General features: G+C 42.0%; 1 protein-coding gene across 11 annotated transcripts in view; it reads left to right on the plus strand.

The window, feature by feature from the left end:
• Positions 1–23794, plus strand: part of nhsl2 (NHS-like 2) — a 431863-nt gene that overhangs the window by 399194 nt on the left and 8875 nt on the right. For 10 of the 11 annotated variants that reach the window (XM_059977093.1, XM_059977083.1, XM_059977088.1 and 7 more), the window contains 3 exons: positions 1345–1540; positions 6166–6297; positions 19110–21881. In XM_059977093.1, the coding sequence (XP_059833076.1) occupies positions 1345–1540; positions 6166–6297; positions 19110–21881 (3100 nt within the window). The remainder of the gene's footprint in view (positions 1–1344; positions 1541–6165; positions 6298–19109; positions 21882–23794) is intronic. The other variant, XM_059977084.1, reaches the window with a different exon arrangement.

Consider the following 23794-nt stretch of genomic DNA (forward strand, 5'->3'; position numbering starts at 1 on the left):
AAGGATACTGGAGAAGTAAGTATTCTCACCAAAACCAGAAATCTGGCCATAAATAAGATGCATATGATTTTACCAGAAACAGTGGTGGAGACACTTGGGACAATTAGATTTTCATGCTATGTTGCTGAATTTGTTCCCCTCTAAAGTTGCTCCCTAACTTACCCTTCAGCCTTATGGCTAATTCCATGTCCTTATCGCAATCCTGATCCCTTGAAACCCAGGACCCGAAAGCCCGATTCTCTAAATCCAGTCTTCAGGGATTCTTGGACCTCCCCTGAACTGATTATTTTATTTATTTATTGCTCATCCCTAATTACCTTTTGATTGGAGATGCCTTTCCAAAGGACATTACTTAACTTTATAACAAATGGTATTTTTTCTGGTCAACATTACTAATGATGTTTTTTCATACGTAATTCCAGATTATTAATTGACATTACATTTCACAACTACTATGGAGTGATTTAAAATAATCTCTTGATTATTAGTCTAGTCCTCTTAGTAGCTCAGGAACTTAAGCACTACACCACTTCAGTGGCACTGATCACATAATGTGCACCCAACCCCATGAATCAGAACCCCCTAGCCCATTTCCCTCCAGCCTATCACTTCCCAGCTCTCTACTTTATCCCTCCCCTCCACTTCTTATCTCCCCTCGACCATCCCATGTTACTTCACTCCTGATGAAGGGTTTCAGCCGGAAACATCGTTATTACCTCCTCTCATAGATGCTGTCTGGCCTGCTGAGTTCTGCCAGCATTTCGTGTTTTTTAATTTATTTCCAGCATCTGCAGATTCACTCGTGTTGCCCACGAATCAGAATCAGGTTTGTTATCACTGTCTTACATAATGTGGAATTTGTTGTTTCTCAGCAGTAGTACAATTTCTTTAAATGACAAGAGAAGAAGATCACAACCACCCCCCTCTCATTGTCATCATGCACCGACCATCTGTTTGCCCCAGGGCCCTGAAACCGAGAGCCCCTGGTGGAGGCCACAATCTCAAAAAACAAGCCTGCATCCCTCCCATGTTTCCCTTGTGGTTGATCTTGATACCAGGCCCAAATCTTTATTGACAAACTCTCTTTCTGGTAAATCTCTGGAGCTAGATATGGCTCTGAGAGCTAAATCTTCCAATACAGGAAAGTGACTTTCTTTTCACTGGTGACTTAGGTGCTGTGGAGCTTCTGGGGAAGCCCATGTTTAAAATGATGTAAAGTCCCAGGCGTACTGGTATTTTAAAGTCAACGTGTGTTAAAATGTCTTCACTATTGTTGCAATGTGCTGAATTTTAAGAAATGTTACTATTCATTTTGTCTTTGGTGTGTGTGTTTTGGTGGATCAGCCAAGCACAAGATCCAGTAGTGAGGATGAGACGACCACCTTTGGCGTAAAACCACATGAACTATTTCTGAACTCCCCAACTACACCTGATAAACCACCCCAGTGGACGCAAAGCAACCCACCATCAACTCCAGAGGAGAAAAGGTGGAACCAGGCACAGGCCGTTCAGGCAGATTTGGTACCCATCAACGTGACTGGTATGACATACTCCATTTTATATTTCACATACTGTCAGTGCAGTGAGAGGCTGTGTTACAAGGTCAGATGAATGCTGAGACAGGCTGGGAAGAGAGGCTAAGTTGGGTATTGAAGCTGAGGTCAGTAACATGGCCAGGCAATGCAGAATGCAGCTGGGATTAGCTGCAGCGTTGTGTGGCAAGTGCTGAGTAGCAGGATAACATAATGGGGTCACCAAGGGGGGAATAGCAGGGTCAGGATGAAGGAATAACAGGGATCACATGGGTTGGAGAGCAGGGTCAGGCATTAGGTAGAGCAGGGATTGGGCAGCAGAGGCTACAAGGGCAGAGTTAGCAGGTATGCAGAGTCCAGATGGCAAGGGAATGGTGAGTGAGTGGTGAGTGGGGGATAGGTAGGGAAGTAACTGAGGGTTGAGTGGCAGGTGATGAGTGAGCTATGTGTCAGGAGTGCAAGTGAGGACCAGGGGACCAGGGAGTGAGTGAAGGATAACAATTTATCAGCAAGGTCTGATTAGAGAGCTGAGCAATAAATTTCACAAGCAATGCTTTTGATAAATCATTTGAGACTGATATTAATCCGACATGATAGCATGGAATTGTATTAATTTTAAAAAGCTAAATAATTTTGAACTGCTGATATTTTTAAACCAGGCTGAGTTGTGTTGCAAAGTTACTGAGAAGAGAATCCTGCTTGTATGAATGGAGAGGCTGGTAGGAGGTGACATTGCTGACTTCTACACATCTGTGTAATTTCACTATAAACAATAACCTTTCATCGGGTAATGAATACGCCCACTTGGCTAATGGAGGATGCAGGACTTTTTCTAGTGCAGTGTGGAAATGCTTCCATTGTCCTCAATCTTCCACTCCCCCAGCCCCTGTTTAGAACAGGAACAGTCAGCAGCTCGTTACTCGGCTGTGAAACATCTTTCACTGGACATTGGGCACTGGGGTCAGGCACATTTGTGATTGTCACTCGGACTAGCAGAGTGCCTATCAGCTAGTTCTGAAGGGGACATCGCATTTAATATACGATAAAAGCTGCTGGTGCCCAATGAACCATGGCTCTGTGAGAGGTGGCTCTGATGGACAAAATTAATCAACGGGAGATTGATAGTAGATCTTCAGCCTTTGAATTATTGGCTCAGCCACTCTATTTTTTCTGTTTTCAAATTCTGGTTGAGCAGGGGTTTAGGTCCGTCAGGATCACTCCACAGTCATGAGCCACTTGACACGCACTGTGCCAGGGTGGGGACCAGCCTCTCTCACTGCCAGAGCACCATTCTGTTGGCAGGGGAGCTCTCTGACTAGGGGTGACTCTGTCCCATACTTGTAATAGTCCTCAGTAAAAGCTGGGCAGCTCCCGTGGAGTGACGCTGATGGCACTTGATGCAGGGAGCTGTGTGTCCTCCTGAAGGCAATGCCCCGGTGGAAAAGCTACACTGCAAGCACATGCCAACTTGGAGGGTATCCCTGCAGGGTACTGAGGTGGAGTGCCACCAGAATGGGTAAGTGCACACACTAATGCTCAGCCACTCTTAGTGATTAGCCACAGGTAAAAGTCGAGTTTATTCACATTTACACAATTAAACTATGCACAGGTGCAATGAAACACATTTTTGCAGCAGCATCATAGACACATAGTGTCATATAAGCACCATTCACAAGAAAAATATAAACTAAACGTTCTTTAGCAGCAAGTACCATTAGAGCAAAAGCAAAGAGTCAATATTAGTGTAAAGTGGTCAAAGTGGTTGTAGTGTTCACTGTATTTTCAGTGGTGTTACTTACACTTGCTGTAAGAAGTCAAAAAAGGTTGAGAGATTGGCTTGGTAGGGAATCCAAGCTGAACACTCTGATTCAGACACTTCAGAGAGTTGTGTGCAATGCCAGAATCCACCAGAGCCTCATGTATGCATAGAGCTGCTGGGGTGTGGATGAGGGTGACAGAGAGAATGAGTTGGGCAATGGTGCTGGAGCAATAGGGCTGGGGGAGCTTAGCAGATAGAAACATAGAAAACATACAGCATAATACAGGCCCTTCAGCCCACAAAGTTGTGCCGAACATGTCCTTACCTTAGAACTACCTAGGCTTACCCATAGCCCTAGTATTATTCTAAGCTTCATGTAGCCATCCTGGAGTCTCTTAAAGGACCCTATCGTTTCTGCCTCCACCACCTCTGCCGGCAGCCCATTCCATGCATTCACCACTCTCTTTGTGAAAATCCTACCCTTGATATTTCCTCTGTACCTACTTCCAAGCACCTTAAAACTATGCCCTCTTGTGCTAACATTTCAGCCCTGGGAAAAAGCCTCTGACTATCCACATGATCAATGCCTCTCATTATCCTGTACACCTCTATCAAGTTACCTCACATCATCTGTTGCTCCAAGGAGAAAAGGCTGAGTTCACTCAACCTATTCTCATATCGTTCTTCTTTACCTGATAGTGCTGTTTCAGGGATGCGATGAGCATTGTTGCCTCTGTGAAGAGCTGCTCAGTAGTAAGCACGCAAGCTGGCTTTCCATCTATTCTCATGCTTTTGTGGGGTTTAAGGGGGCTCTCCCTAATGGCAGTGATTCTAGAGGCATTACTGTGGAAGGTTCTGCAGCCTGAAATGCTTCTGGGACTGGAAGTCGGTTCTGGCTGGTGATCCGGAGGGTCGTTCCATAAGAGGCTTGTCAATATAGCGTGTCAGAGTGAGGAGGCTTTTGAGGTCAGTGGACATATCCTGGGTAGTCAACTCATCTTTTGAGTGCTCCGAGAGGTCACGATGGTATGGACGATCAGGGCTTATGCATTCCAACTGCACTGTGCTGCACACAGTGTACTCTAGCAATGAGCAAACGTCTGGACGAAGGTGAAGTATCTGATCTGATGTCTCCCTTCCAATTCCTGGAGGTCGAAAGCCCAACACTTCTCAGCGGTGAATTCTTCATATTTATTCCAAATGGTGGTTTTATTGTCTCAGTTAGCGGTGATCCAGATCAGAGCTCACTCAGTCAAGAGAAAGATGATGAAGGCAATCTTGGCTAAGATCTGAGAAAACAGTGATGGCTTGAGCTTGAAGTGTAAGACACACTGGGACAAGAAGTTGCGGCATCAGGCTGGATATCCATTGCAGTGTTTGTGCACTGGAATCTGGGGCTTCAATGGAGGAGGTGGACTGGCATGGGTTTGCTGTAATGAGATGCAGTGTTGCTTGAGAGTGGTGAGCAGATGGTTAATAGTTTACTACTCTTTCTAGATTGTGTACTTGTGTCAGCAGATAAGTTTCTTTAGGCTAGCATACTCTGCTGGGTCAATCGCTGGTTCATTCATCCTTTAGGATATATAGACGAAAAGCAGAGCAGTGAAGATGATTCAGTGGTGAAGGATAACTGTGAAAATAACAAACCACAGGGTCCACAAAACATGAGAGAATGGATACTAAATACATCAGGCACCAAGTTAACGGAGGACTAGGAGCAATGAGTGGAGGCTGCATGAACCAGGACTGTGGATGAGAGCTGGGTTTTAATAGGCTGCTGGTGATGAATTGGAAATCAGTGGCAGGTGACTCCTGTTAGTTGGACGAAGACTGGGAGGTGCTTGCTGTTCCAGGCTTGACGCGAAGTACACTATTATTCCGTGATGTTTATTTCTAGGTTGTGAACAATGATTAGTAAATTCAGCTATAAAAGAAATCATGTTCCAAAACTAAATAACTCTGATCTTTCTGCTATCTAATCTTATGTTATGAACATTACTGTCGCTTTTATAATAGTTTGTCATTTTTGAATTTTATCCATGTTGAACAAGTATAATTGCAAAGGGCTGTTTGATGCTGTGAGTTAGAAATAACTTTTCAACCTTTGTAAACTTGGTTCACATGCAGATCAGAGTGATTTTATAGCTCACAGAGAATGCTAGAAGTACTCAGCAGTTTAGATAGCATTTGTGCTCACAGAGAATGCTAGAAGTACTCAGCAGTCTAGACAGCATTTGTGCCGAGAGAGACAAAATTGCAATTTCAAGCTGATGACTTTTTGTTAGAACTGGTCTTAGTGAAAAATGTTTGATCTGAAATGTTCCATCTGTTTTTCACAGCATACGTTCCCTGATCTGCTAATCATCTCCAGTACTATTTGTTATCAGGTTCCACTTATCTTTGTTGTGTTTTTGGATAAAAAAATATCCCCGTGTAGAAAGATCTTCGCTATTTGCAGTAGGAAGTGCACTCAAATGACCCCAGGTAGTAATGAACCAAGGTATTGTCAACAGCTGAATCAAGCATCTCCCTAACTAGGATCTATAGTTGTTACTGGACAGTGATCAGGAAATGCTTTCCCATCATGATCGTATGTTTCTTGATCAGAACGAGCTTCAAAATCTTCATGTTCTTTGATCCCTTACACAGTTTTGCACTACGTGTTGTTCTGTTCTGTAAGTGTCTTTTACCAAGATGTTGTGGAGAAATATCTCACTCATATTTGGTGTTGGGAGTCACCCTTTAGTTAGAGACATCCATATGACTGGGGGGTGAAGGAATAACAGAGAAATGTCACTGATGCCACACCCCTCCCCATCTGTAGTGAATAGCTTTGAGGAAAATCTCTTTCTTCTCACCTTTGTTCTTGTTCAGGGGAGCCCCTTGAGAGGCAAGCAAACGAGCGACACTCTTTGTTCAACAGAGAGACCACGGTGAATCCAAAAAGTACACTGAGGAGAAGGCGGACAATCGCTGGCTTGTCTGAGTCAGTTCAGCCTCAGCCAGGTGAGCCCTTGGAATGGCACTCAGGAGCAGAAAAGAAGACTGCCCATACAACTCAGTTGGTGGGCATCTGTTGTGAACAGGAATGTTGGACTGAAACTTGAGATGGACAGGTTGTGTTATGAGTGAAATTGGAAAGTCAGGCTTTTAGCCACTGGAGTTTAGAAGACTGAGAAGGAACCTGACTGAAACACAGACGAGCCTGAGGAGTCCAAGCAGGGTGGATGTGGAGAGTGTTTCGACTCCAGGGAGAATCTAGTACAGCTTGAAACTCTCAAGTCTTGTTTTCTGTGGTCTGGCATGTTTTGAATCTCTAGTAAAAATCTACACTAATTCTAAGATCTAAAATTAAAGAAGAACTGTACTAAACCCCTGATATGATTTTTGTAATCTCAGCTGAAATTGTTTCTGACTTTAGGTTATGGAGAGTTCAAGAAACCATTATGTGACTCCAGGAACGTCTGTTCCCACTCAGAGGTAGACAATTAGGGGCAGCCTTGGTGGTCCAGATCTTCTGTAGTCTGGCTTGAGGGATTAATGTTTATCCAGATAAAGCATTTTTCTTACTCTGAGTTTTGGGAACATTTAATCAGTTAGGCAGCATCTGTTGATAGTAAAACAGTTACCATTTCAGGCTGATGGCCCTTTTAACAGTTTTAGAAAAAGGGGGAAAGAAGTTCATGGGGGGGGGGGAGTGAGAGAGAGAGAGAAACACTCAGCAGGCTAACTCTGGTATGGAGAACAAGTGACTTGAAATTGTAGTATCAGCTATTCAATCCAGAAGGTTGTAACAAGGTGCTGATCTTCAGCTTTACATTGAGACTTGTAATAACGGTATAGATACATAGATCAGAGTGGGAGTGGGCCGGAGAATTAAAATGCAAGGCAACAAGAATCTCAGGGTTTCCCTGTAGACTGAATGCAGATGTATTGCAAAGCTGCCACCAAGTCTGTGTTCACTTTCTCCAATGCAGAAGAGACCATTATGTAAAAGAATCTTTAGGAGCAAGTGATCATAATATGATTGAATTCACCCTGAAATTTGAGAGAGAGAAGCTAAAGTCAGATGTATCAGTATTACAGTGGAGTAAAGTGGATTATAGAGACATGAGACAGGAGTTGTCCAAAAATGATTGGAAAAGAACACTGGCAGGGATGACGGCAGATTAGCAATGGCTGGAATTTCTGGAAGCAATTTAGAAGGCACAGGATACATACATCCTGAAGAGGAAGAAGTATTCTAAAGCAAGATGAAACAATCATAGCTAACAAGGGAAGTTAACACCAACATAAGAGCCTGATTGAATTTCATTGGTGAAGGTAGAGCAGTAGATGTAGTGTATATGGATTTCAGCAAGGCATGTCACAAGGTACCCCATGCAAGGCTTATGGACAAAATAAGGAAGCATGTGATCCAAAGGGACATTGCTTTGTGGATCCAGAACTGGCTTGCCCACAGAGTGGTTGCAGATGGGTCATATTCTACATGGAGGTGGGTGACCAGTAGTGTACCTCAGGGATCCATTCTGGGACCCCTACTCTTCGTAATTTTTATAAATAACCTGCATGAAGAAGTGGAGGGTTGGGTTAGTAAATTTGTTGATGACACAAAGGTTAGAGGTTTTGTGGATAGTGTGGAGGGCTGTCAGAAGTTACAGCAGAACATTGATAGGATGCAAAACTGGGCTGAGAAGTGGCAGATGGAGTTCAACCCAGATAAGTGTGAAGTGGTTCATTTTGGTAGGTCAAATATGATGACAGAATGTAGTATTAAAGGTAAGACCCTTGGCAGTCTGGAGGATCAGAGGGATCTTGGGGTCCGATTCCATAGGACACTCAAAGCTGCTGCGCAGATTGACTCTGTGGTTAAGAAAGCATATGGTGCATTGGCCTTCATCAATCATGGGATTGAGTTTAGGAGCTGAGAGGTAATGTTGCAGCTATATTAGGACCCTGGTTGGACCCCACTTGGAGTACTGTGCTCAGTTCTAGTCACCTCACTACAGGGAGGATGTGGAAACCACAGAAAGGGTGCAGAGGAGATTTACAAGGATGTTGCCTTATGAGAATAGGTTGAGTGAATTTGGCCTTTTTTCCTTGGAGTAACGGAGGATGAGAAGTGGCCTGATAGAGGTGTATAAGATGATGAGAGGCATTGATCGTGTGGGTAGTCAGAGGTTTTTTCCCAGGGCTGAAATGGCTACCATGAGAGGGCACAGTTTTAAGTTACTTTGAAGTAGGAACAGAGGAAATGTCAGCAGTAAGTTTTTTACGCAGAGAGTGGTGAGTGCATGGAATGGACTGCCGGTGATAGTGGTGGAGGTGGATATGATGGGTTTTTTTAAGAGACTCCTGGATAGGTACATGGAGCTTCGAAAAATAGAGGGCTAAGGGTAAGCCTAGGTAATTTGTAAGGTAAGGTCATGTTTGGCACAGCATTGTGGGTCAAAGGGCCTGTAGTGAGCTGTAGGTTTTCTATGTTCTATAAAAGCCAAGGAGAGGGCATACAATAGAGCAAAAACGGTGGGAGTCAGTGGATTGGAAAGCCTTTCAATACCAACAGAAGACAACTAAATAAGTCATTCGGAAGGTAAACCTGGAATACAAAAGCAAGCTAGCCATAATATTAAAGTTGATACCAAATGTTCCTTCAGATACATAAAGTGTAAAAGAGAGGCGAGAGTGGATAAAATAGATGATGAATAGATTCATCAGCCTGAAGAATCTGTTGGAATGATCTGAAGAAATAGCAAGCAAGATAGACAAAAGAGGTTTGGTTGATGTTGTGCATTTGGATTTTCCGAAGGCATTTGGCAAGTTTCCACACATGAGTCTGCTTAGCAAGCTAGGAGCCCAAGGTATTACAGGAAAAATTCTATCATGGATGAAGCAGTGGTTGATTGACAGGAGGCAAAGAGTGGGAATAAAGTGGGTTGCTGATGACTAGTGGTGTTCCACAGGGGTCTGTGTTGGGAACAATTCTTTTTATGTTATATGTCAGTGATTTGGACGATAGAATTGGTAGAATTGATGGTTCTGTTGTAAAATTTGTGACAATACGAAGTTAGGTGGAGGGCAGTTAGTTTTGAGGAAGTAGAGAGGTTACAGAAGGACTTCGACAGATTGGGAGAATGGACAAAGAAGTGGCAGATGGAATACAGTGTCAGGAAGTGTATGCTCATACACTTAGGTGGAAGAAATAAAAGGGATGACTATTTTCTAAATGGAGTGAAATTACAAAAATCTGAGGTTCAAAGGGATTTGGGAGTCCCTGTGCAGAATTTCCTAAAGGTTAATTTGCAAGTTGAGTCTGATGTGGAAGGCAAATGCGATCTTAGCATTCATTTCAAGAGAACTCAAAATTAATGGAAGGATGCAATGTTGAGACTTCATCAAGCACTGGTGAGGCCTCACTTGGAATATTGTGAGAGTGTTGCGGCCCTTAGCTTAGAAAGGATGTGCTGAAACTAAAGAGAGTTGAAAGGAAATTCACGAAAATGATTCCAGGATTAAACGGCTTTTCCTACGAGGAGCATTTGATGGCTCTGAGCCTGCATTCACTGGAACTCAAAAGAATGAGAAGTGAACTGATTGAAACCAATCAAGGGGTGAAAGGCCATGATTGAGTGCATGTGGGGAGTATGTTTTCAATGGTGGGAGTGTCTAAGTCTAGAGGACACAGCCTCAGAGTAGAAAGGCTTCCTTTTAGAACAGAGATGAGGAAGAATTTCTTTAGACAGAGAGTGATGAGCCCGTGGAATCTGTCACCACAGGCAGGTGTGGAGGCCAAGTCTATATGTATATTTAAGGCAGAAGATGATACATTCTTGATTAATCAGGACTTGAAGGGATATGGAGTGGGGTGGACGAAGCAGGATATTGGGGCAAAATATATCATCCATGATGAATTAGTGGAGCAGACTCGACGGGCCAAATGGCCTAATTCTGCTCCTATATTTTGTGGTCTTGTAGTCTAATAGCATGAGCACCAAATGTAGTACACTGGAATGATAGATGTGCATATGAATCATTGCTTCACCAGGATGCCAGAAAGGAAGGATAGATGTTGTATCTGGAACTCAAAGATTCAGATCCATAATTCCTTGAAAGTGGCATCACAGATTGATAGGGTCATAAAGTGAGCTTTCAGCACACTGGCCTTCATGAATTAAAGTACAGTGCATTCCAGTTAGAACCGGTCCATTTTGGCCCAATTAAACAGCAGCCATAATTGGCCAACATTTCATGGAAGTAATTAAAAAAGTATAAGAAAGACAAAATGCCACTTATCTGATTAAAATATTATGTATTTAAATGAAAAACAAACAATAATCATTACTACTACAGTACTATAAAACTGTATTAGTTCCTAATAGTTATCAATCAAGGAATTCAGCAGACACAGCTGCGGTCCTTTGATTGTAAATGAACAAAATCACTGCAGGCACCTCATGTAGATAATCAACTCTCTTCATATAATTCTGTCGATGATTGTATCCTCCAAATTTTCATTTTCATTGTAACATTCACGGTGATTCTTGATACCTTCAGATTCTTCATAGTTCCTAACTTGTTGAAGTAGTGAAATCTTTTCATTTTCACTCCTGGACTGTCTCTGGTATCTTCAAGCATTATTCATTCTGAGCACGGTGTAGTGTCTGATGGCCACATAAATGCACACGGCTGATGCTAGTTAGAAACTGTTCAGCAACAGTCTCCTGTCCAATTAAGCAGCATAGTGTCCCAATTGAACAAAGGAAATCCCAGCTATTTTCTCAATTAATTTTCTGTCCTTCAAGAGTTGGCCCAAATAAGCTGCTTTCATCATTAACCAATGGACCTACTGGCTGTGTTTTGGGTATAGGCTTTAAAAACGCAAACACGAGAAAATCTGCACATGCTGGAAATTCAAGCAGCACACACAAAATGCAGCAGCCCAGACAGCATCTATAGGAAAAAGTATAGTCGACGCCTTGGCCCGAAACGTCATCTTTAGGACAGAATTTGGGATGTTGTGTTGAAGTTTTATATGGCATTGTGGAGGCCTAATTTGGAGTATTGTGTGCAGTCACCTAACTGCAGGAAAACTATCAATAAGATTGAAAGAGTGCCAGGAAAATTTACAAGGATGTTGCGTGTTGCTTCAGGTCAGACACTTCTTACAAAAATACTTAAGTAATTTTCCATATATACAAGATTCTGACCTGTTAGATATTATTTTTAAAATGAATCCTTTAGTGAAGGGTCTTATTGGGAAAATTTATAATTTATTGTCACAACAGCACAATTACCCTTCACTTAAGATTAAGCAAGATTGGGAAGAGAGAGCTTAACATGACCCTGATAACAGAAGATTGGTTGCAGATTTTGAAGTTGGTTAACTCTTCTTCGATCTGTGCCAATCACTCTCTAATTCAATTTAAAATTGTACATTGTTGCTTTATAAGAATGTTGTCAGGACTTCAGTACCTGAGTTATAGGAGAAGGTTGAAATAGTTAGGACTTTATGCCCTAGAGCATCAGAGAATGGCAGAGATGTGATAGAGGCATACAAAATTATTAAGTTCCTCTTCAGTTTATTGTCATTCAATTATACAGATGTATTCTGCCAAATGAAACTATGTTCCTCCAATCCAAGAAACACAACACAAGATATATAACTCTCACACATATTCCTAAAGTAATATCACCACAAGTAAGTTAAGAAATAACAAGATGCATTTATGACACATGTTAAAAAATAAACAGTATAACACTACTGACACTTCACGTGTGATGACACCTGGGTGGTGGCAGGGAGTTATGAGGGCGTAGATGGAATAAATGCAAGCAGCCAGGCTGGGTGAGACTGGAACTAGAGGCTATGGGTTAAGGATGAAAGGTGAAATGTTTAACGGGAACACAAGAGGGAACGACTTCACTCAATGTTGAGAGTGTGGAATGAGATGCCAGCAGAAGTCGTGGATGCAGGTTAGATTTCAGTATTGAAGAGAAATTTGGTTAAGTACAAGGATGTGAGTGGTATAAAGGGCAATGGTCTGGGTGTATGTCGATGAGACTGGGTAAATAGTTCAGCATGGAGTAGATGGGCTGAAGGGACTGTTGTAGTGTTCTGTGGCTCTATGACTGTTTTGTCTGTTTACTATGGGATACACAGTAAATTACTATGAATGAATTTCTGTTGTGAATATTTTTGATATATGCTAATCATTGTTACAAAACATATTGTTTATTTTTAACCATTTGGCTCTTAACAGTAAGTTTACATAAGAAGGTAATACATATACAGATCGTGACTGGAGCTTTCCTGTTTAAGAGTCCTCTTCTAGGTTGGATGAGACCCCCACCTAGTGGCTGAAATAATATTGCCATACTTGAGTTTACAAATTTGTGAGGAGAGCGAATAGAAGTCAAAATGCATGTAATAAAAATTTCAAACAAAACTACTGACAATATTTATGCTTCAGGTGAGATTTGTTATATAGTCAATGAAGTTGAGCATAATCCATGGCTAATCTGTAGAGAGAACAGGACATTTGATAAAACTAGATGAGATGTCCAGAGTTCTTCAGACAAATCTAGGGATGTATATCAGCTTCAGCTAAGGACACAAAAACTACTGTCAAAGCATCGACTGTAAATGGTCCAATGTCCAAAGGTGGTAAAGAGATGTTTGATGGTTAATATGGACTGGGAAAGCTGAAGGGATTCTTTAACTCTGCAGATATACAGCACAGAAACATCAGATTGAGGAGATCAGATGGACAGTGTTGAGTGAACACCTACTATGTGGCAGTGCTCTTTAAAGGCCACATTCAACAATCTCCAATTGCCCTTGGGTGAATTAGTGGTCATGCAGTGTTCAGTCCTTTTAAACATTGCAAGTGTTGAAAAGGAGATTGATATAATCCTGAAAATAATAAGGAATCTCAAAAGAAGTACATGTTACTCCTCCATTCTAGAATACTCTGAGAAATGGGAGCCATGCTCAGGGAATGCCTTGCTCAGGCATTTAAGGACAAGGGTTAAAACACAGACCTTAGATCAGCACAGCACAGTACTGGCCTGTCAGTCCTCAATGTGGTGCTGAACTACAACATATGACCATAAGACATAGGAGCAGAATTAGACCATTTGGCCCATCGAGTCCTCATCAATCATGGCTGATCCTTTTTTTCTCCTTCTCAACCCCAGTTCCCGGTCTCTCTCCATAACCTTTGATGCCATGTCCAATCAAGGACCTTAAATACACCTAACAACCTGACCTCCACAGCTGCACGTGGTGACAAATTCCACAAATTCACCACTCTCTAGCTAAAGAAATTTCTCCACATTTCTGTTTTGAATGGATGCCCCTCTATCCTGAGGCTGTGCCCTCTTCTCCTAAACTCTCCCACCTTGAGAAACATCCTTTCCGCATCTACTCTGTGTAGGACTTTCAACATTCGAAAAGTTTCAATGAGATCCCCTCTCATCCTTCTAAATTCCAGCAAGTACAGAGGCAGAGTTATCAAACATTCCTTTTATGATAACCTGGAATCATCCTTGTGAACCTGCTCTAGAACCTCCAACGCCAGCATATCTCTTCTAAGATGTGAAGCCAAAAACTGTTTACAATACTCAAGGTGAGGCCTCACCATTGCCTTGTAGAACCTCAGCATTACATCCTTGCTCTTGTATTCTAGACCTCTTGAAATGAATGTTACCATTGCATTTGCCTTCCTCAACACTAACTCAACCTACAAGTTAACCTTTAGGCACAAAGATTCCAAGCCCCTTTTCATCTCAGATTTTTGGACTTTTGCCCTGTTTAGAAAATAGTCTGCACATTTATGTTTACTGCCAAAGTACATGACCATGCACTTTCTAGCATTATATTTACTTCGCCATTTTCTTGCCCATTCTGCTAATCTCTCTAAGTCCTTCTGCATCCTACCTGTTTCCTCACCACTACCTGCCCCTCCACCAATCTTCATAGCATCTGCAAACTTGACAACAAAGCCATCTATTTCATCATCTAAATCATTTATACACATCATAAAAAGAAATGGTCCCAACACCAACCCCTGAGGAACACCACTAGTCATTGGCAGCCAACTAGACAAGGATCCTTTTATTCCCACTCGCTGCCTTTTTCCAGTCATCCAGTGCTCTAGCCATTTCTAGTAATTTTCCTGTAATATCATGGTCTCTTAATTTGTAAGCAGCCTCATGTGTGGCACCTTGTCAAAGACATTTTGAAAATCCAAATATACAACATTCACTACATCCCCTTTATCTATCCTACTTGTAATCCCCTCAAAGAATTCTCACAAGTTCATCAGACAGAACTTTTCCTTAAGGACATATTTCCCTTAAAAATATATCAACCTACTCCATGACCAATTTAACTCTTCCATGCTGCATAGCAAATAATCCTCCATTTTTTTTTCAACCATGTGCCTAATAATTTCTTAATTGTTTCTCAATCTGTATCTGCCCCTTCTCAGCCCAGCTCTCTATCCTGTCTATGTCCTCTTGTGATCTAGAACAACCTTCTACACGATCCGTAACACCACCAACCTTCACAGCATCTACAAGGTCGCTAACACACCCTTCCATTTCTGAATCCATGTCACTTATAAAATTCAGTATGAGCAGGGATCTCAGGGTAGATCCCTGAAGAATGTCACTAGAGGCTGTCATCCATCTACTACCACTCTCTGCCTTCTGTGGGCAATGCAATTCCAAATCCATGCCAGGTTTCCCTGATTTTTTGGATGAGCCTTCCATGGGGACTCTTGTTAAATGCCTCACTAAAGTATACACATATATATATACCACACCCTATCTTCAACAATTTTTTTTGTCATCTTATGGAAAAAAGTCAATCAGAATTGTGAGGTATGATCTGCCCCTCAAAAAGCCATGCTGATTGTCCCTAATAAAATTGTGCTTCTCTCAATAATACTGTCTGATTTTTTGCTTCCTATGCCTTTAAGTGTGCATCCTTTTTCCTCTTGGCTAAATGTTCCATCTGTCTTGTCATTCACGGTTCCTTCACTTTACCATTGTTTCCCTGCCTCCATTAGACAAACCTATCCAGGACTCCATGCATGAGCTCCTGAAGCAACCTCCACATTTCTGAGAACATATGCTCCATATTTACTATCCAAGTTCATGGTTAATACCTTTATAATTAGCCCTCTCCCAATTAAATACTCCCACATACCATTTGCACCTATCCTTGTTCATGACTATGCTAATTGTCATGGACAAGGGTTGTTGCTTCACACCGAAGAAAGATCTATGAGTGTCAATATATAAAAAATGAAGATGTCAGAAGCAGAAATTGATGAGCCCTTTTGTCAATGACTGATTCAAAACATACTGCACCCTGATCTGGGAAGAGAACAAAGTTTACTACTGAATGTAAATGTGACTTCTGGAAACCCCCACCACGTTGGTTTGTTACTTTTGGAGTGGGAAAGTTATATAGATCTTCAAAATGACTTGATATGGGTTATTCAGATAGCCATTCATTTCTTTGGCAGGTTAGGGAATTCACAAAGGTGGAGTTATTATTACTGTGGTGATTCTGTACTGTGGTGAAGTCTTGAAGTGATACGTGTTGGAGCTGTTGCTTGACAAAAACTTTATTACTGATTTTGATTAGTGTGTTTTCAGAAGTCTCCATGATTTTACAGATAGTCCAGGGGCTTGTGTGAGCATTAGGTAGCATAGTGGTCAGCCCAACACTTTACCAGCGACCTGAGTTCAATTCCTGCTGTTGCCTGAAAGGAGTTTTGTACATTCTCTCCGGTACTGCATGGGTTTTCCTTCCACAGTAGGCATTGTAAATTGTCCCATGATTAGGTTAGGATTAAATAGGGAGATTGTTGGGTGGCATTGCTCGAAAGTCCGGAAGAGCCAATTCTTCACTGCATGTCAATAAAAATACAAATGAAGTGAAAATAATCCCTTAAGGAATGGAATCAAAGTGCACTTCCCCCATAGGGCAAAGTAATTTCACATGTGAAATGGATTTGACAGCCACAACTTGTATTTATGCATCACTCTTAACGAATAGAGATACAAGCATATTCTGATGCCAATCCATGTAAAGGAATGTGAAGTCAAAGTTGAGTTTTCCGCAGTGAATTTTCACAAGAGAAAGAAATAGAGAGAGTTAGGCAGGGGAACTCTATAGTAGAGGATTCTAGCAGCTAAAAGTGTAGTTTCCACTCGAGCAGTAGTGAGGGATAGGAGAGGTAGCAGAAATAACACAGTACACAAATCATTAGTGTTCAGCCTCTAGAGAAAAACAATACAATGTTTTTGTCTAATTGTTTCTCCATTCTACCCATTTTCCACTATAATCATTGTTTCCTTAATATCAGTTTCCACAAACAAGTGTGATTATTGTCTTCCTCCCAAAATGAAACATTTATTCACAGTTTTTTAGAAAGAATTTTGTTTAAATGTCCATTTTCCACCATGTCTCTGGATTGAGTGAGTGCAAGTCCTTCCGATAACTTCAACAGCCCAGATATTCATATAATGCTAATGATGTACTGGCCTGCCACCTAATGGTCACCGGCATGTATTACACTTTCTACTGATCACAATAATTCATGCATTTCAAACAGAAATTGAATGTCAATCCTAGGGCTCTGCTACACCAGATAAACAATTATATAATAAATAGATTTGCTACGTTCCCACTGACATACTTGGGAGTAATTCTTACATGCATGTCATAAGAGCATCTCTCATTAAATATAGTGAAACCTGCTTTACCAATTTATCCTGATAAAGTTGTAGCCAAATTAAATATGAAGATGGTGTGATGCATGTTAAAACCAGGTGAAGAATTGGATGTTGAGGATCTACATAAAGAAGGAGGGAGTTTTTATCATTGGTTCACAAATCATAGAACCTTGACATCAGGTGAAATGGTCTGACATCCTACCAGTGGTGGTATGAAAGATGAAAGGAATGTGTGAACCCAGAGTAAATCACAAGTCTCAGACAGAGTGAGGAAATATCAAATTCTTTAAATAACTTAATATGAAGATAAAGTGAACATAGGTATTCCAGAAACTCATACAGGAGTTTCTTTTTATCTTAGTATAAAGCTGATTTGTTTGGGACAAACCTTTTTTTTAGCCAGCAATAAATGCATCCAGTGATATCAACCACAACTAAACAATAAAGTCCACAGAAATGAATATGTAGGGTGAGGTAGTGGCCAATGATACCCTTTCACATATTACTGTTATTAGCAGATTACTTTCTTTCTGTACTTGCTCAAGAGTGACGAAATTTTCAGATTTGCAGGCAGAAGCATTAACTTTAGTTTCTAAAAGTTATGAAAGAAGTCCCACACTCGAATTAAAATTCCAAGCAAGAGAAAATCGCAGATGCTGGAAATCTAGGCAACACACACAATGCTGAAGGAACTCAATGGGTCAGGTAGTATCTGTGGAAAAGAGTAAACAGCAGCCGAGGCCGTTCATCAGGAAGGGTCTTAGACCAAAATGTCGACAGTTTACTCTTTTCCATAGTTGCTGTCTGGCCTGCTGAGTTCCTCCAGCATTCCGTGTGTGTTGCAAGAGTTAAAATTACTCTGTCTTTAAGTGATCAGATATTTGGAACTAATTATTGATTGGAAGTATTCATTAAGCTGACCCCTTTAGCCTTTTAAGACTAAACTGTAATTAAGTAGGTTATTCCAGTCAGCATTTACAGCAACCATTTGCCCTCCTTGACAGTAGGCTTCAAACGTAGGTCCAAACACAGTGATGCAGCCGTAGGAGACTGCAAGATCATAGACACTGACATGAAAGTTGGTGATGGGAACTGGGTAATGAAATGTGAAGGAGCACATAAGGAAGGTGAAGAACAGATGTGCAGAAGTCAGGAGACAAATGTAACAGATGAACAAGAAATGAAGTTGATGGTGGGAGGGGGACACTCTTCCCCATCAGACTGAATGCCATGCTTTCAGCTATTTAGTCTCCAAGTGTTGGATTTTCCTCCTGTTATCTGTTTGCTTGTATCTCATCCTTTAAAATATATCTACCCTATTGGACTCCACCATATTTTATTTGATAATAGTCCCAAGAAGTGGTTTAGAATGGTTTGCTGTATAAAGGATCTTTTGAAGAAAGAGTGTAAAAAGTGCATTCCCCTTCCAGCTCTTAGAACACATTACATATGACTCCTGATGAAGGGTTAACGTTGTCACTACCTCCTCCCATCGATGCTGTCTGGCCTGCTGAGTTCTGCCGGCATTTTGTGTTTTTACATATGATTTGTTGTGTTTGGGACATTGACTGCTGTCTGTAGAGTAGGAAAGCTTGTCTCTATTTAACTAGTGAACTCAGTCTGCCCAAGAAGGGATTGTTTTATTGCTGGGTGCAGAACAAAGTCAAATATGTAGTGGAATTTTACAAAGGAAGCCTAAGTTAAGTTGATTAATGGTCCAGTGATTTTGTCTGGGCTGTTTCTTTCACTAAAGAGGTCACCTTTGCTCCCTGACAGTGCCACCCACAGGCACAGCACACTTGGGGCACTGCAACCACACAATATTTTAATGCCTACAGTCAAAAAATGCTTAACCGTCATGTTCCACTTGTGACATGGAATGTCTTTGAAACCAATAATATTTAAACCAAAGCATTTGGTGTTTCTAATATTTGCTTGCAATTCCTACGGGGAATTTAAATGTGTTGAAAGTTATATTCACTTGTTTTTGTCAGTTGGAAACAGTAAAAAGTTAATGTTCTCAGATCTAAAGAATTTATTGGGTTAATTTGATTTTTGCTTTATAGGGGCTTTTAAGGAAGAATTGACATCTCCTCGTATGTTAACAAAGACAGAGGCAAATCAGCGTCTCTTTACTTTTGATGAAGATATGAGTGTTACCAATGGGAAACAGGACCCCGTTAACAATCTTGGGACGGTGCAGTCATTTCCTCCAACTCTCAGGAAGGTACAAAGTGATCTAGGTCAAATAAACAATTCAAATCTATCTCAGTCTTCAGGGAACATCACATTCACAATGAACAATCCCCAGGTGATGCCTACATCATTAAGTGAACATAGCTTCTCTTCTCTCAACACTTCTTGGAATCAAATGAGAGGATCCAGCTTTTCTTCTTCCTTGAACAATTCGAGTGTTGTAACTGCACCAAGCTCGGTGTCAGTGGAGGCCTTGCATGTTGGCAAACATGCTCCTTTGACATTCAGTCAAACATACAACAGTGGCCAGCCCCATGTGCAGCAGGCTGTTGTTTCTTCAGCGCAGGAGCAACATGCTACTGCGTCCAATCTGGGAAACCACATGGAGAACCAATGTACTTTCAGTAAAGCTTGGAACGGCAGCAGTTCTGTGTCTTCGCCTCATGTTTCAAATATGGCTTCATCTGCGTCACTTCAGTGTTTGAAACATCCTCAGCAGCAAGACTCAGGGCTATTACTGAATGCTGGCTCACATCCAGATTGCAATGTTTCATTATCAACCTTTTTACCAAGTGAAGGCCAAAGACAAAATGCCAGAAGCCCCATGATCAACACTTTCACAACACCGCCAGGGGAAGCAGCCCAGAAACTTCAGAATCATAAGGATACAAGAACTAACCATGAACGAATTATAATTTACCCAATTGATGGCATAATTGAAGATACGGCCTCAAGCCTGGAACTCCAAGGTTACGCGAATACGGATGCCTGCAAATTCCGTGAGAGGTCACTGTCAACGCCAACAGATTCTGGGTCATGCTGTTCGGCGGATGCAGTAAGGTTCTATGACTCCAGGCACTATGACCACACCCGGCGGCATAGTGCAAATTACATCATGCGTTATCCCAGTGCCAGCTCTGAAGACAGCCAAAGCACTGAGAACGTCTCTGTAATAACTGACCAGGAAGGATGCCAGAAAACAAGACCTCGGTCAAGAAGTATCTCTTTGAAAAAGCCAAAGAAGAAGCCAATTCCACCGGTGCGAAATGTTTCCTTGAAGACGTGTGAGATCAGTCCTAATCCTGAAAGAATTCCATCAAACAGTTCTCCTCAAGAAAACAGGCCAACAAAGCTGTTTATCCCTGTGGAGAAGCAGGTGGCTCAAAGTGAATCAATAGATAGCAATGAATCCAGTGGCTTTATATCAGATGTCCGTTCCAGCTCAACTACACCCACGATGAAGGACGGAGAACCCATACGGTACACAGAACACTGGTTCCTTAATGATTGGAAGTCCAATGATCCATATAGGTCCCTCTCAAACTCTAGTACTACAACAGGAATAACTGTAATTGAGTGTATTAAGTCTCAGAGCAGTTCTGAATCCTTGACATCACCATCTGTTTCAAGAGCTACAACTCCATCCCAGTTATCTGTTGAAGTGGAATCCAAAGTATCTTCGCCAGGGAAGCTCCCTGGGCTGATGTCACCATCTAGTGGTTATTCAAGTCAGTCGGAAACACCTACCACTTCTTTTCCGATGTCTGTTTATCAGTGCCATGTGCCACAGCCAGGAGGCAAACCAAAGCCCAAGGTACCAGAAAGGAAGTCTTCATTGCAGCCAGTTTCCCCAAATGAAAAGAGCCCAAAATCAAAGCGCATCTTTGACTTGCCCATTACTCCACCTCCTCATTTGGATTTTACAGGACTGCTCTCTATCAAAAGCAAAGCAAAAGCCAGCCGACGGCATTCCGATTCCTCAAACATCAATAAGCCTGGCCAGAAACAGAGCCCTAACCAACCTTCCATGCCAATCATCACCCAGACAGTTTTGGAATCTGTCCGCCTTCGCTCAGTCAGTAAATCAGAAAGCGAGGATCACCTGGACGCATTCGAACCACCACAGGTAATCCACAGTGAACCCAGTGAAACACCCCCGAAAAAGGTCCGGCCACCGGTTCCAGGAAAGCCACCGATGTCAAAAAGACCTTCAAGTATCGCACTAAAGCTTTCTCCAATCGAGCATCCATGTCCCACGACTACGCTCACTTCACCAGCTTCTAAAAATAAAGCTTTTGTCACAGTCTTTAGGAAAGTTGGTGTCCAAAGACAAAGCTCTTTAGATAGCCCAGAGAGTCAGAAGCCCCTGGGACCTCCAGAATCTGCACGTGCTCAGTCTGTTTACATTCAGAGTAACCACTTGGGCAATAAACAATCCAGAGGTGTACTAAACACCCAGGATGAGAGCCAAAGGCTAAGTTCCACAGAGTTAACAGGGACTTCCACTCAATATATTGAGAAGAAGAAAACTAAGACACCACCTCCTGTCCCTAAGAAACCAAATGTACTGATTGTGCCAACAAATACGGCGCACATACTTGTAGTCACGGAGAGAACAGATCAGAGCCCACTACACAACCCAACTGGCCCTGCATCCCCTAACAATGCAAATGCTCCACCTGCCACTGATGCCTCCCATGCAGAACGAGGGTCGAAAGTGATTAAAGCACATGGTCCAAGTACAGGAACTGTTGCAGCTACTGACATTCGCCTGGAAGGGAACAGATATGTGGAATACAATGATGGGACTGGGAGATGCCAAAAGGTACCGCTGAGCCCTGATCTGGGTCAGAATTCTGCAGGTATGTGAGGTATCAGGTTATAAACTGATTCTTTACAGATTAAAAGTTTCTTACTGCTGGGTGTCATGGTAGTGGTTTAAATAAGCTACCTGGTTGTGGGAAATTCAGTCCACCCTTCCCACAGAGTTGTGGGCAATTCTTAGTGACTGGGCACCTGTTGTGTGGAAGACAGGTATTTAAGTAATCATTTTCCAGTGAAAGTATCCCAGTTGTACACTCTGAGGTCACTGTAATACGTACTCCTTACCTAATAAAGTGGCCGCTGAGTGTATGTTCGTGGTCTCGGGCTGCTGTTACTCATCTACTTCAACGTTTGCTGTATTGGACATTCAGAGATGCTCTTCTGCTGTTGTTTTGTGTGATTGTTTGAGATACTGTCGCTTTCCTGTCAGAACTATTCTCTTCTGACCTCTATCATTTAAAAAAAGGCATTTTCACCCATAGAACTGCAGCTGATTGGATGTTGTATTGCTTTGTGCACCGTTCTCTGTAAAGTTCAGAGACTGTTGTGTGTGAAAATGCCAGGAGATCAGCAGTTTCTGAGATACTTACGCCCCCATCTGGCACCAACAATCATTCTACGGTCAAGGATACTTGGATCACTTTTCTTCCCCATTCTGGTGTTTGTTCTGAACAACAACTGAACCTCTTGGCCATGTCTGCATGCTTTAATGCTGCCACATGATAGACTGAGCCATTTAAAATGCCTAGTTCCATCGGCCTGCACTCAGCCCACAGTCCTCCATACCCCTTCCATCCATGTACCTATCCAAACTTCGCTTAAACGTTGAAATCAAAATCCCATCCACCACTTGCTTGTTCCATACTCTCACCACCGTCTTATTGAAGAACTTTCTCCTCATGTTTCCCGTAAACATTTCAGCTTTCACCCTTAACCCATGACCCACTCTCAGACCAAAAAGCCTGCTTGCACTTACTCTATTTGTACACCTCATAATTTTGTATACCTCTATTAAATGCCCCCTCAATCTTCTACATTCCAGGGAATAAAGTCCTAACCTCTTCAATCTTTCCTTATAACGCAGGTCCTCCAGTTTTGTAAACTTTCACTGTACTGTTTCAATCTTATTTACATCTTTCCTGTAGGTAGGTGACTAAAACTGTGGACATTACTCCAAATTGGGCCTCACCTATGTCTTCAACATAACATCCCAACTCCTGTACTCAATACTTTGATTTATGAAGGACAATGTGCCAAAAGCTTTCTTTACTATCTGTGATGCCACTTTCAATGAATTATAGACTTGTATTCCCAGATCCCTTTGTTCTACCACACTCCTCAGTGCTTGACTGCTTACAGTATGAGACCTATCCTGGATGGTCCTCCCAACGTGCAACTCCTCACACTTGTCTGCATTAAATTCCACCCGCCATTTCTCAGCCCAGTTTTCCAGCCGGTCCAGATGCTGCTGCAAGTTTTGACAGTCTTTCTCACTGTCCACTACCCCTCGTATCCTGGTGTCATCTGCACATTTGCTGATCCAGTTAGCCACATTTTCATCTAGATCATTGATATTAATGAAAATCAACAATGGACCCACACCAGTCCCTGGGGCACTACAATCAGAGAGATGACTACCTACTATCTGGCTTCTCCAGCAAAAACAAAGTCTATTGCAATTTATGACCTAATCTTGAATGCCAAGTGACCGAACTTTCTTGACCAAACTCACATGCGAGATCTTGACAAAAGCCTTGCTGAACACGTAAACAACATCCATTGCCTTGCCTACATCAACTTTCCCGGTAATGTCCTCGAAAAACTCTGAGATTAGTTAGACATGACCACGCACAAAGCCATGTTGACTATCCCTAATTAATCCCTGTCTATCCAAATATACATATCTCTGGTCTCATTGAATATCTTCCCATCACTTTCCCACTGCTGAAGT

This window comes from Hypanus sabinus, chromosome 8 (genome assembly GCF_030144855.1).
Source record: "Hypanus sabinus isolate sHypSab1 chromosome 8, sHypSab1.hap1, whole genome shotgun sequence".
Taxonomy (NCBI): domain Eukaryota; kingdom Metazoa; phylum Chordata; class Chondrichthyes; order Myliobatiformes; family Dasyatidae; genus Hypanus; species Hypanus sabinus.